The following is a 14,078-nucleotide window of genomic DNA, read 5'->3' as shown; positions in this document are numbered from 1 at the left end:
ATGTGTCTGTTTAGTGTAAAAACTCCCCCAGCCTATAGTGGGCTGGGGGCTGGCGAGCCAGGGAGCTGAGGGACAGCATAGCCCAGATGGGAATAAATCTACTCTTTATTTAACTCTCAGTCCCCTCCAATTGGAAACAGCTGCCCAGCTGCCCTGGTGAAAGTCATGTGAGCAGGACAGGGCGTTTGTTCTGTTTCTGTTTCTGTACAACTTCTATACCCCCATTTCTAATGAAGGCAGATCAAAGAGAGGCTTCCCGTGGTAATGCAGAGGTTGGTTTAAATTGCACTATCTGGGTCTAGCAGGGGAAGAACTGCCAAGGATAAAAGTCATCTCCCTTTTGGAGGTACTCAGTGCACTGCTTGGCAGCATATCCATCTGCCACTGCCTTTTCCTCTGCAAACATGTGTTTGCACTCTGTGTACCCAGCAATATAGACTTCAGGGGGCTTATGTTTGGACTTCTGGTTTCTGTTATGTGTGGTGAGAGCCTATTTGGGGGCAGAGCTGCGAGATGGGGCAGTACGGAGAGCATGGGAGCAGTGGGTGTGAACAGAAATGGTGGGAGCCCTCTGGGGAGGGTAGGAGGCAACACGCAAGAGCTCTTTCTGCTTCTTTTCCACAGACTCCCATAGAAATGACTCCAGCACCTGTGATCAAAGCTGAACCTAAAGAGGTGAACCAGTTTCTAAACGTACCTGCAGGTAAGAAGACAGAATTTGCTGGTCAACTTACATCCCTCTGTATTACTCAGAGATTATTACTATACAGGCAGGAAAGACAACACCTGAGACCAGAGCCATACATACAAGGTAGCACTGGGGCACAGACCATTCCAACTCAGATCAGTGTCTGGACCAACAGCTACGCACAGAATTGTTCAGACAGGGACTCCCAGGCAAAATAGGCTACTTCAGAGTTGGAAATATGCAAGAGTGCCTTTAAAATCCTCAGAGGGACTGCAGTGTTATCCAAAAACAACCATCTGAAAGTCAGGAAATTCAGGATCCAGTTTAATTTGAAAGAAACCCAAGCATCTGAAAATCTGCCGATGCACAAATGAAAGCGCTATAGGAACTCCCACTGCCCCAGAGAGACATTCCTTAGGCTTATTTCCACCTCCATTAAGGCCCCCAGGGCTCTCCAGTACAAAGTGGGGACAGTTTTCAAGTGCTTGGCAACTGAGTGACTTGGAGCCCCTTTGGATCAAGTGTGCTGGCAAGTGTGTAAGCCCTGTGGTGCTTTTGGAAGAGCTTCTCTTGCAGACCTTCCTGTACTTGTGAACAGGGTGTGAAGCAAAACATCACAGGCTTTGTACTCCATTTTGCTTGACACCGGAGTACCTTACGGCTTTGTAAATGCCTTTGGTGTCTCTCTGACTCCTGCAGTTCCTAGTTTAGCAAATTCAAGGTCAGCCTCATCTCTGTCTTGGGCAGTGCTCAGTCCAGCCTTGTTCTCAGACCTGCACCCTGTTTTGTGAGACTCATCACCCTCTCCTTTAAGTCCTGTGTTACAGCAATGCCTTTTCCTGTTGCTACTCAGAGCGCTATGCCCATACCAACAATTACCAACCAGGCAATGAGAGCCATTGACGTGATCTTATTTCTCAGTAGATGATCTGGTGCAGATGCCTCCAACTCCACCCAGCAGCCATGGCAGCGACAGCGATGGATCTCAGAGCCCCCGGTCCCTGCCTCCCTCCAGCCCAGCCCGACCTGCTGCTCGCTCTTCAACTGCCATCTCCTCCTCACCTCTCCTCACAGCACCACACGTAAGGCGGCAGCAGGATGTCACTGGGACACAGGGCTCCTTGGTAGTCAGATGGGTGTGGAGGCTTTCCAAGGCTCATGTGGGGGATCCTGCCCTTGTTAAGGTTTCCAAGCTGAAATGCTCTGGAAAGGCAATGTGATGTCCTTGCACAGCGGTGTGGGGACAGGATAGTGCTCACAGGAGTGAGGAGAGGCACCAATGCCTATCAGAAGCTACCTTGGTTTAGCGAGTGCTGTTTTTCACCCCATACTTTGGGAAGTGGCCTATGCACTGGAGAACTTTCTGAGGAGGTTAACGGAAGAAAAAGGAATAACTGAGATTTCCCATAACCAGACTGTGTTTTAACCATTGCCCAAAAGTGCACAATGCAAGCATGTAGCCAGCCTCACTATGAAGGAGCAGATGCCATCGCAAGTAAAAGACGAAGGCAGCTGCTGAGCTGTGTCCCCAGGATCAGGTTGAGAGCAGGAGAGACCACTACCCTGCACCTATTTATACTGAGCCCTCTTATGGTTTGAGAAACCCATAATAATTTATTGTGATTTAGACAATCATTCCCAATGACCCCTCCCTACCCAGGAAGGGGAATCAGGAAAAACCAAGGAAACACGGGGTTTGAAATATAAACAAATTTAATAGAATAAGATTAGATAATTAACATTAATAGCACTAAAGAACCAATATTGATCTCAATACCAATACAAAATATACAAAGATTATACTCAACCAACTATATCAGCAGGAAGCTGTGCACTCCCAGCAGTGGACAGCAAATGTTGGACACTGCGAGCACTGTGGCTTCAGGAGGAAGAGAAGGGCTCAGGGGTCTGGCACCGGGGCAAGAAGTTCTCAGGATGGCAGCCATCAAGGAAGACTACCTCAGCAAAATTTCTAATTTCTATTGAATACCACGCTTGTGGTATGAAATAATCTTGTTGGCCAGCTTGGGTCAAGTGCTCAGGTCTCACTTCTCCTCATCTGTGCACCTGGCGAGCTCAAAATCACCGAGACCTTGAAACCCACACACCATAGCTGTCTATAAAGTAAATATTTTCACAAGTTCAGACACTAGAGTCTTCTAAAAGTGCAGTCTTCCCAAGTATTAGAAGAGAAATTAGTCCTGTGTCACTCAAACCAGGATAAGCCCCTTGCTGCTCTGCAAGGCTTTAAGGAGGTTCACTGGGACAGAACACCTTGCTAATGCTGATGGCTTCTCTCTGTGTGTTTTAGAAGTTACAAGGGACCTCTGGCCCGCTGCTCTTGACTGAAGAGGAGAAACGCACGTTGATTGCCGAGGGCTACCCCATTCCTACCAAGCTGCCCCTCACCAAAGCAGAGGAGAAAGCACTGAAGAGGGTCAGGAGGAAAATCAAGAACAAGGTGACTGCAAAAAATGTAACCATGCAGTTCCCATGATTCCAGAGCATCCTCAGCTGACCAGTGCTATAGTTACCCTCGCATCCTCAGCTGCAGTGCAGCTCAGAAAAGGTGGTATCCTGCCTTTGGTACACTGGTACGAGTCTTCCAACCCACAGAAATGGTGCCATGAGGCATCCTGCATGCATGCTGTGCATGTAGCTGTATCTGGGAAGTGTGGCTTCCAGCCCAGATCCTGGGAGTGTGTGCCCTGGGATGGAGCCCACAAGCTAAGGCATCACAAATCAGACAAACCAGCCTGGTCAGGCCTTGCTGTGGGGGCAGGGAAACAAGAGCCATTGCATGGTGCAGGATGGGTGATGCACAGAGCCCATTAGCCAGGCAGAGGCTGTGAGACTTTAGACTTCTGATTAAAAAGCATCCCATGGGAGAAATTATGAGACCCTGAATTAGTCACCCAGTGACTCAGAAGTGGTCCGGGGCAGAATCTGCCCAGATGGCCACACACATACCCATGTGAGTCAGAGGAGTTCAAAGCAACCCAAAAGATGCTCTCAGCAGCAAGAGGGTCAGGCATATTGCAACAAATGGTTGTGGCCTACAGGCCAAAGAAGGCTGCGTACCTACAGCAGCCACCCCTCCCAGTTTTGGCCTGGAGACCAGCGAGAGTGGCAGATTGGAAGGCGACTTCCCCATTTACCTTTAGGGTGCTGTGTGTGCAGGGAACAGACAAGATGAGGGAGCCACAAAGAAATGTCTAGAGGCTTATGATACTGACTGCTTTCTGATTGGCTGCCCCCCTCACAGATCTCTGCTCAGGAGAGTCGCAGGAAGAAGAAAGAATATGTGGAGTGTCTAGAGAAAAAGTAAGTTTCTTCTCGTTCTTACCTTTGAAAAAGGAGCCCTGTCCATGCACAGCCCCCCTTTCTAGTGCTTTTGTCTCTGAATTGCTCAAAGAGTACAATTCCTTGCAAGGCTGGCTGCACAGAAGTTTGGTTTGGGTTCCTGCCCCTACTCCCTCCTAGAAATCCTCTTGCAGGATAAAAATTACTCTAGAAACCTTGTGTTTCCAACTGCTTAGTTTGGCTGGTCCCCTGCAGAACACAGGCCATTTTAGCTGCCAACAAGTTGGGATTTTGGGTAAGAGTCGTGTTTCCCCATTAGCAGTTGCTTCTATTTTGTCTGTCCCATATGCAGCAGGCCCTCTGGGGGCACTGACCATGGCTTTTCCTCCTCTATTCCCATGAGAGCGGACACACAAGCATTTGATAGCAAGAAAAACCTTGCACTGCAGTTATTCCCCACACTCCCTCCCCTTCCACCGTTCCCCGCATGAGCTTTGTTTTTCTCCTTGCAACCCTGAGGTCCTGCAGGCATAAGCCTAAGGTGACATCATATGACACTGACATGGCAGAAAACAACTCTTGAGGGCCTGATCCTGTGATCCCCTCTGTACTAGCAGCCCCTGATGGGCATTCCCGGGCACAGAAAAATGCTGGGATCCAGGTGCAAATACACATTTCTGTTTAAATACCATCTTCTTCCCTGTTATTAACACCACCTGAGATCAGCAAAATGGAAAAAAACAACCCCCAAACCCAACCTTAATTAACTCCTCTCCCCGATTCTATTTGCTTATGTTCTCTAAGTGCGTAGAAATGCTGAATGAAAACAGATTACTCAAGGCACCTTCAGGTTCTCATGCCCTTCCATAAGCAGCATCTTGGCGTGCATGTATGTGTGTCCAGGCATCAGAGCACATCACCTCCAGCTAATGTCCCACATTAACACCCAGATCCTCCAAGCCAGGGCTGAGGAGTTCGCTGGCCCTGCTCAAGTGACAGGTCCAAGGCTTTCTGTGGTGGGGCCTCTTCCCCAGACATGGCTGGGGTGCCTGTACATACTCAGTGGTTTGTTACGCTAGTGCATTGCTGTGACAGATGTCTTTCAAACAATGCCAGGTTTAAATGTGAACCAAAAGTAGCATTCAGTGAATTTTTTTAATGCAACAAGTCTTTGGTCAACTTGGCTTTCTCTAAGAGCTGGTTTGTCAAAACCTGTACTTGGGCCCTTCACCGTTCAGTTTGATACCTTTGCTGCAAACCCAGTTTTTACACGGAACGCCTGGTTCGGAGGCTGTGCTGGAAACCTCCAGCAGGATCAGGCTGTGTCCCTGGCCTGCCTTTCTCTGAGCCTGGAGAGGTTCCCCCTTCCCTGGTCCCGGCTGCAGCCTAACCACTTTCCCTTCCTCAGCAGTGGGAGGGAGCCTGCAGGTTCTCTGCTGCCCTCAAGTGCCTGCAGTCGGAGCTGGCCCAGTATTTGCACAGGCCTGCCTGGTTTTCATACGTGGGGCGCACAGCCAGGGCAGGTTCTCAGCCTCAGTGGGAGAGGTTTGAATTTGTCCCCCTGTTCCTTTTCCATGCTCCTTAGGGAGGTTTGGAAGTGATAGAAATGACTGCATAACTTTGGGACTCTTCTGACTTGACCTGCCTGTAAGCGGGTGCTACTGGCTCTCCCAGTAGTAGTTCGGGAAAGCCCGAACTGGGAAATGTCGCACATAACTGTGCACTTGCAATCTCATCCCTGGTCTGTCAGGGCTGGCTTCAGCCAGATGGGTCAGGGACATCTGGCTCTAGGACCATATCTGCAGGTGACGGATGGGGCCACTGAGCCTCCACACCCCGAGAGAGGCAAAGACTGCATTTGCTTTATTTGTTGGGCCTTTGTAGCTAACTGGCTATGGGTTTTATTCCTGCAGGGTTGAGACATACACAACAGAAAACAATGAACTCTGGAAAAAAGTGGAGACCTTAGAAAATGCAAACAGGTAAGAGGGGCTAGATCTGACCCTCTGTGGGTGGGGTGTGTAGGAAGGGATGCCAGAGGACCACTGGGGCAGGGGGGCGAGAAGAGAAAGACAGGCTCCCCCAGCTCCTGGAGAGACAGGAGCTGCTCAGCGAGGCACTGGTTTTCGGCCCGTGGCAGCAGCGAGGCAGCTGGGTTTGGTTAGCGAGCCTGGAATGTTTGTGTTGGGACAGCCAGGCTGCACCGCAGCGAGGGGAGGGAGGGAAGGCATTTCTCACATCTCATCCTCCTTCTCCCTGCAGCCCTTTGGGCTCATGCTGCCCTCCGTATAGCCCTCCAGGCCTCTCCCTGTCTCCAAGGCAGCTGCACTGAGGGCCGCCCCTCACACCAACCTCTCAGACCCACTGTTTCTGCTCTTGGGCTCTTTGGAGGAATACAAGGCCCTGGGCATAATGTAGCTGTTTCAGGTTTCTCTTGAGGAAAAGCTGAACAGACCTGGTGAATACAGGGAAAGCCAATTCCTTTAATAAAGGTAGCCACCAGCTCTCACCAAATCGAGGGCAACTCCCTGTGCATGTGGTATCGCAGCCCTTGCCCCACCTCTTCCCCTTGCAAAGCAATCCTGAAGTATCACCCTCCCATCTGCTGCTGCTGCTCATCTGAAAGAAGCAAGCTGCTCCCACAGCCCCAAAGCAGGCCCCTGGCTCCCTTGCCCAAGAATCTGGTGAGCGTTTGTGCTCCTAATATGCAGAGCTGGTTGACTGATCACCAGGGGAATTTGCTTCCTTGGAAGCAAATAATGAAGATTCCCACCCCTGCAGTGGGGATGGGCAGCAGGAGCTGGAGCAGGGCCCAGCTCTGCTCCCTCTTACTAGGTACAATAGGTGTGAGCAAGGGCAGGGTCAGCTGCAGGGCTGGTGAGGGAGCAGCTCATTTCTATAGGCCTGTTTCTACCACCTCGAGCTCAAATTGAAGTGGAGAACTGCAGCCAATCCCCCCACCCACCCCTCTGCTGCCACTACAGCTCATGGAGTACTCTTTGAGGCTCTTTCACACTCCTTCCTTCCATCCATGACACAAGTGCTGTGGCCCTGGCTTCCAGGCCAGCCACTGCTGCCAGGACCAGGGACTCTCAGGCATGGTCTGGCTGAGGTATGAGAGTTGCCAATCCTCCCATCTGCTGGTGACACGGCTGCCCAGCTGCTTTCATTCACAGGGACAGGGCACAGCCTGCCACCCAGCCTCTCTGGGAATGCAGGCAGCCCCTGCTGCTAAAAAAGCATGAGCCCCACCCTGCAAAATCAGGAGATTGGCCTAAAAGCCAGGAGAATTTTTTCCCAAAATATGAATTGTGTTCTTTCTAATTGGGTTTGGGTTTTGAGCACTGCCAGTGGATGCTCTGTGCTTCTCTCCACATGTACAAGGAGCAGAAGAGGATTTGGAAAGAGATAAAGCTGGGATTCTCCTGCAATCTCCTGGCTCCAGGATCTGGCATTTTATAAAAGCTCAAACATATTTGTGTAAAACAGTCAGTGCTCCCAGGGGGAAACACTCACTAGTCTGCATTTCAGTAATTTGCAGCCTTTGGGAACTGTGTGCTCTGTAGTCTCCCTCATCCCAGATTTCTTCACCAGCCCAGTGAAGGATTTGGTGGCTCTTGGTAACACACCTACCACTGTTCTGTGTTTATGTGTGCTGATACCCATGTTAAGTTAAACAGGGCAGAGAGACCTTAGCATGTGTTCCAGCTGGGGCAGCCAGAGAATGAATTAATTGCTGAACTCAAGATTTGGCTTTGCCCACATCCCTCTGCAGAGTTTGCCAAGACTGAAGAAGCTGGAGGGGATCAAAACTGTTTTTTATTTCTCTCTCCGCCATATCCACCATATGGTTTGGGGCAGAGGTCAAGCTGCAGAGCATGTGTCTGAGTGAAGTGGGAGCAGGCAGGCCTGTGCTCAAGGTCTGACCTGACTACAAAGTTCTGCCTCCATCCCAGAGCTTGGTTTTCCTGGTAGCCTGCCTCTCCATTGCTCTGAGAGATGACTGGCTGGGCTTTGAGGCACCCAGGAGTCCTAAATGAATGGGAGTATTCATAATGGGGGGTAGTTGCAGTGAAGGCTGTGATGGACCCACTGGTGAGGAGACAGAGGGTGTTACCTCAACACCTTGGGGCGTTCCTCCCACAGTTTCTGCACACTTTATATCTCAGACTCACCCTTTTTTGTTTCTTGCTTCCTAAGCCTGTTTGGTCAGAGAACTTAGGCAAGATATAGCAAGAGGGAAGATACTTTTTTTCACAAGAAGGGAAAATCAGGGTAAAATATGAGGAGGGTAGTGGTATTCTTGCATCACTTACTGCTACGTCCTTATCAAGTTTTGATTTGGGTTGTTTCCTATCCCAGGACTCTGCTCCAGCAGTTACAGAAGCTGCAGGCTCTGGTAGCTGGGAAAGTCTCCAGACCTTACAAAATGGCTTCCACGCAGACTGGGACCTGCCTAATGGTGAGCTTCATTTTCATCTTCCTTATGGGCCATGCTTCTCCAGACAGCTTTGTTGATTGCCTGTCTCTGACCTCTTCCCTGCTGCCTGGCTCTATTGCCAGTTACATCTGCTCTCTCCTTTTGTGTTAGAGTCACCAGAACTGGGCCCTGTGTCATATGTACATTGGTAATGTCAGTTGTTTATGCAACAGCATTATAATAATTCCAGCATTTTCACTGTCTTGTTCTTTGGGCAAAACAGCACTTTGTTTGCTTTTCATTAGCCATTGGCCATTCAGCAAAAATCTTCAATGAGCTTCCATCATAATGGGCAGAGTTTTCTTTTCCTGAGTTAGTAATACTTAATGGTTAACTCAGCAGGGCGGATGAACAGTTCAAGTATTCCTCCCAGTGGGCATTTCCATGTGTTTATCAGCAAGAAATGGCATCTGTTCTTGCTATGCCTGCACATCAGCCTTTGTTAAATCCAGATGGAATTCTCTCCATTTGCCCTTTTGCCTAACCAAAATGATTCGGGGTTGTCTGTTGGTTTTGGTAATCCCTGTTTGCCTCTCATTTCTCATAGTGAAGGATCATGGTTAAACAATATTGGCTTCACTGTGGAGCTTTAGGGCATGCCAGTGTGTGGCCATAAATAGAGTCAGTTGCTTATTCTTCATCTCATTTTTTGCCAGTGGGAAGGTTTCCGATCCATGATAAAAATATAACCTTCAACCCTGTGATGTCTTTGCAGGATTGTCATAGTAGCTGCTTGGGACAAATTTGTCAGTTAGTTATCTATATCTCTTCCGTACTGTTAACAGACATGAAATACAAACAAATGGCAAGGTGCTTGCCCCACTTCCTCAGCACCCTCAGTGTCCTGAGGGTTGTTTTTCACTCTTGGTTCAGTCAGTTTCCTTGGTTCCAGAGGCCCCACTCTGTAATTCCCAGCACTTTCTCCTTTCAAAACCTGCTCAAACTTTTGCTGCTCTTTGCTGCCCCCACGTCAGACCAGATTTTAATGAATGAGTGTTTTTTCTGTTGGCTGTTCTGTGACTTCATTCCCAAGTTCTTTCCACATTTTTGGGTGTGGCCCAGCTGGGCCCAGTGACTCATTGCTCCTTAATGCAGCAGTTCATCGGAGCACCCCTGGCTCCAAAATTCTTCATCACTACCACCTGGAAAGAGCAAGTCCAGAAGAGGTGCCTTCCAGACATCCTCTGTGCTATGGGCTGATAAAATACCTAATTTAGCATCCTATCAATGTCTTATCTCTTCTTGCTGCTCCCTTCGTTCCATGGCATCTCAGCCCACACACCAACTCTCTTAGGCTTCCGAGCTTTGAAGCATTTCAAGAATTTGTAATTTGCTTTTCTATCTTTGGCCAGTTCCTCTCATAGGCCTCTGAGTTCCCGTTTTCCATTTTCAAATACAGCACTCCTTATCACGACAGATATGTAGAATCATCATGCCTTGTAGGATGGGAGTGGAGCAGTGTACCCTTCTTCTTTAGTCCTGTGTCATTCCTGCTAGGTATTTGTCCAGCCAGCTCTTGAAGGTCTCCAGTGATGAGCAGTCCTCAGCCCCCTCAGGCAAACCATTCCAGTGCTTCATTGTCTTTTCCACATAAAGCTTTTTCACTATCTCATCTCAATCTTCCTTGCAACGGCTGAAGCCTGTTACAACTTCTTCTGCCCAGTGTAAGCAAGATCAGTTTACCCTCCCTTTGTGCAGCTGCATTTTACATACTGGAAAAGTATTGTTTTCAGGCAGCTCGCTTCAGTCTGCTCTGCTAAATTATGATTTCTTCAGTCTGAGTTACTGAATCACTGCTTGTTTGCAGAGCTCTCTTCCAGATTTTCTCCGATTGCCCTGCATCTTTTTGGAAGTACAGGGCCCAAAGCTGGACACAGTGTTCCACCTGACGGCTGGTACAGAGCCAGCCAGCCAGCCAGAACGCCAGTTCATGCTGCCTGGGCTGAGATTTGCCCTTTGCAATGTGACACCAAATTGTGCCCACCTTGTGCTCCATTTTAACTCCCAGATCCTCTTCTGTAGAGCAGCTGCCTGGCCACATAGTTGCTGACGTGCTTCCTCTGTTAATGAGTCCTGCCACCTCGCAGGTCTCAGCAGGTCTTGGCATTTGTCTGTATGGATCTGCCCGCTGTTCTATTGGACTGCTTCTCTTCATGGTCAAGATCATTCTGAATTTGAATCCTCACCAAAAGCCAGTTTGCTTGTAGTCTCTCCCATCTGTAGACTTGATACAGTCCATCATCCAAGTCAAGCTTAAAAATGTTGAATCTTGCCAGAGCCATAACGGATGTCTCTGCTACTCCATCTGCTACTTCCTCCCAGTTTGACAGTGAACCATTTGATAACTACGCTCTCAGGACTTTTTTTTCTTATTAATTTTGCCTTTACCTTTCCAACTTGTTTTGCAGTAGTTTCCTCTAGTTTAGTTTCCTTCGCTTTTTAAGAGGTCAAAATGGTGAGATGGTCAAAAGCTGTGAGATGAATGGTACTCAGAGCAAACGAAGAGTTATTGTTATAAAGTGTTATAGAGTTTAAACTGGAAACAAATCAGAGCATCAATCAGAGCTAACCTGAAACAAAACAGAGTAAAACCAATGCTGGTTTCCAAAGCTGCAGTTGAAAGCCATGTTAAAGCAAAACGTTAAGTATACTGCTCTTTCACAGCCTGTTTGTTTTAGAAGAGAAGAACAAGCTTCACAGGGCTGGCTCCCTTTTCTGGAAGTTGTGTGTTTGCCTGTGATAATTCCAAGCAACATCTATTCAGAATTAATTTTTTCCCCTGTTTTTGTGGAATAAGGGTTCTAAATGCCTTGTGGTTTTGATATGATGTGCTTAGACGGCATTCATGCTGCCCATATTTAATTTCCTTGCTTTAAAACCATCCATGAAGAGTCTGGACAATTAAAATCTCTCTTTACATAGCATAGTATCCCTGTACTGTTACTTGATCTTCCACATCTCCTGGAATCCACTGGTGGTCAAAATTACCTTGATGTACCAGCTTCTGTGTGTTACTTAGGCATGGCTCTCCCGAAATAAGGGGCTATTCTGAAAAGCAGTCAAGCAATTGCTGGCTGTCCCCACAGGTGTCCCCACAGGTCAAACTTAGCTAGTTTATATATAAGTAGTAGAAATCACCAACAGATGCATTTCCTTTTTGACGCGCTCAGTCTGAGCACTGAGCTGGCTCCAGTTAGTTATACACCACCCACAGCACATGGGTATTCATGTAATAAGGATTTGGCCCTGTATCATTTCCCATGTGTCCCCTCTTGCTCTGTTCTGGTAGTTCCCTAAACTCTATCGAGTCCCTTACAATCAGCACTGGCATCTCACTCTGAAGCTTTACTAGCATGACAGAATTTGCAGACAGGTGCAGGCCTACCAAAGGGGGATTTCCAGGGAGCTTTCATCTGCCTCTCTCCTTTTATCACTGCCCAGTAGCTCTGACTGGTCTGGCTGACAGCAGAAGGTGTGGACACATGGTCCTGGAAACATGCATGTCAAGCATAAATTTAACCCTTTCCTTGGGCTTTCTATCCTTACTATCAGATATTAGGTGGGTACAGTTCTGCTGTCATTTCTGTCCTCACAGGAACAGTAGCTTCACTTTGCTATGTGCTGTGGTACCTCACGGATTTGTCCCAGTGAACTTGTTTTCTTAAAGCCCACTACAGCTCCTGCTGAGCCACTGGTTAGGTTCCCTTTGGTCAAGGCAGAGTTCATCCCTTTTCTTGAGCCTCCCTCTTTCTCAACTTGTTCCCCAGCTGTGCCTTCCACCATCTCTCATCATCTGGATGGGCAAGTTCTCACCATTGAACCAGAAATACTTCAAATAAAGCAACATGAGGAAGCTTCTGACTTCCCTCCTTAGATTTGCAGCAGAGATTAGCAGTGCAAGCCCTTTCCCTCCCTGGGCGACCACAGCAACCCAGTTGTCAGCCTGACATGTTCTGACACAGCCTCATGTTTGTGTGCTGTAGGGGGGGAGTGTTTCCTCATGGCTAGCGGCACTAACCCTGTGCTGATCTCCTCTCTAGGTGCTGGCACTCTGCTTTGTTCTGATCCTGGGATCCCTGATGCCCTGTCTCCCTGAGTTCTCTTCAGCATCACAGACAGTGAAAGCAACACCAGCACCAGACATTTACACAACTAGCAAGAGTGAGTCTAATGTGCTTCCTCTGTTTCACCCTGTCAAACCGTTTCCAGCTCTTCTCTCCACATTCGCAGTTCAGGGGTAGCAGCCACACCTCAGAGCCCTGTATGTTTGGGCTCTGGCAAGGTGAGATTCCTGACCTGTCAGTGGTACAAACGCTGATAACAGCATCTTGTTTGGGCCTGTTGTCATTCTCTGCTAACCATTGTCCAAAACCATGAAAAGTGCAAAAGGAAGGAACATGAGGGAAAAGTCCCAGGGCAGACTGATTGTCTTCTGAAGAGGCTGTGTGTCCGGGGGATCATTTGCCTCCTGAAGCTGAGGGGAGGCGGGTATGCTGCAGAGCAGGCCTCCTGCACAGTTACATATGGACATGGCCATAGCTGGGAGACCACGTGCTGAAACCACTGTCATGATGCACACCCATTGCAAGAGACCTCGTCCTCATTGTTAACTAATGCTCTTCTTTTTTCCAGTTCAGTCACGGAGCCTCCTTTTCTATGATGAGGGTGCTGGCTCCTTAGAAGAGAGCTATAGCTCCTTCCTAACCATGGACCATCCTGAGGGGTGGGAGGCCGAAAAAAGGCAGTCTGAGGAGGGAAGGCCTCATCTGGCCAGGACCCATGAGACGGCCAAATATCTGAGCAAATCCCAGCTGGAGGGTCCTGACCAGAACCGAACTGACCCAACTCCTGCCCACCCCAAAGAGCAATTCCATGAGAGGTAAGCAGGTGGGGGCCACCCCCTAAGCCCCAAAACACAGCATGATGTCTGGGAGTGAGCAGCAGGCATGTCGTCTCTGCTGCAAGCTAAGGACAGCTGAGCTGCCCTCAATAGGCAGTTAGCTAAAGAGCAGTGGCTGGAGAAGGCCAGTGCTGGCAGGGAGTGTAAGATCAAGTTTATTTTCTGGAGCAAAAGGTTGGGACTCCATAAAGCAGTGTCCCACTGGCATAGACCTGAGGAGGACTGGGTGATTCAGGTGGTCCCAGGCTTTCTGGTCATTCAGTTCCTTGGGGAAGGGCTTCATCCTATTCAGTGCTAACCAGCTGGGCACACAGAGAGGTGAATTTGCATAGAGGGCAGCAATGAACCTTGACTGATGTCTTCTCTTTTCTTTTCCTTAGGGAGACAAGCTCCAGTGAGACAGCTGAATACTTGTAGCAGCTGCTGGACCTCAAGGCCTCATCTGTCTGATTGCAGGATTCCCTCCTCACCAAGCAACTGAGGGGACTTGGAGGGAGAGGACGCTGCATTCAGACACTCCTAAACTGGCCTTGGGTTCAGCTCCTCCCCTTCCCCATGCCCCTCTGTTAGTACTGATCTCTCTGAGGGGAGTCGCAGGACTGCCAGAACCAGCAATAAATGTCTGGTGAAGCCCTGAGATGCCCTTTCCTCCTGGCCTTACCTCCTGATTAAATGAGCACTACCCTATGGGTGTGGGCTCACCTTGG

The 14,078-nt window shown here is 48.9% G+C and overlaps 1 protein-coding gene across 1 annotated transcript in view; it reads left to right on the top strand.

Annotated features, from left to right (window-relative positions):
• The window catches only part of CREB3L1 (cAMP responsive element binding protein 3 like 1), a gene marked incomplete at both ends in the record, with an annotated part of 44,176 nt that extends 30,388 nt beyond the window's left edge, over nt 1-13,788 (top strand). The window contains 9 exons of the mRNA XM_082485884.1: nt 625-703; nt 1,613-1,770; nt 3,000-3,149; nt 3,954-4,012; nt 5,905-5,973; nt 8,354-8,453; nt 12,512-12,632; nt 13,104-13,350; nt 13,752-13,788. Of these exons, the coding sequence (XP_082342010.1) occupies nt 625-703; nt 1,613-1,770; nt 3,000-3,149; nt 3,954-4,012; nt 5,905-5,973; nt 8,354-8,453; nt 12,512-12,632; nt 13,104-13,350; nt 13,752-13,788 (1,020 nt within the window). The remainder of the gene's footprint in view (nt 1-624; nt 704-1,612; nt 1,771-2,999; nt 3,150-3,953; nt 4,013-5,904; nt 5,974-8,353; nt 8,454-12,511; nt 12,633-13,103; nt 13,351-13,751) is intronic.
• Nucleotides 13,789-14,078: the final 290 nt, after the last annotated feature.

This window comes from Vanellus vanellus (assembly GCF_965231255.1).
Source record: "Vanellus vanellus genome assembly, chromosome: 6".
Lineage (NCBI taxonomy): Eukaryota > Metazoa > Chordata > Aves > Charadriiformes > Charadriidae > Vanellus > Vanellus vanellus.
Note: the sequence above shows the minus strand (reverse complement) of the source record. Positions and strands in the feature narration are given on the sequence as shown.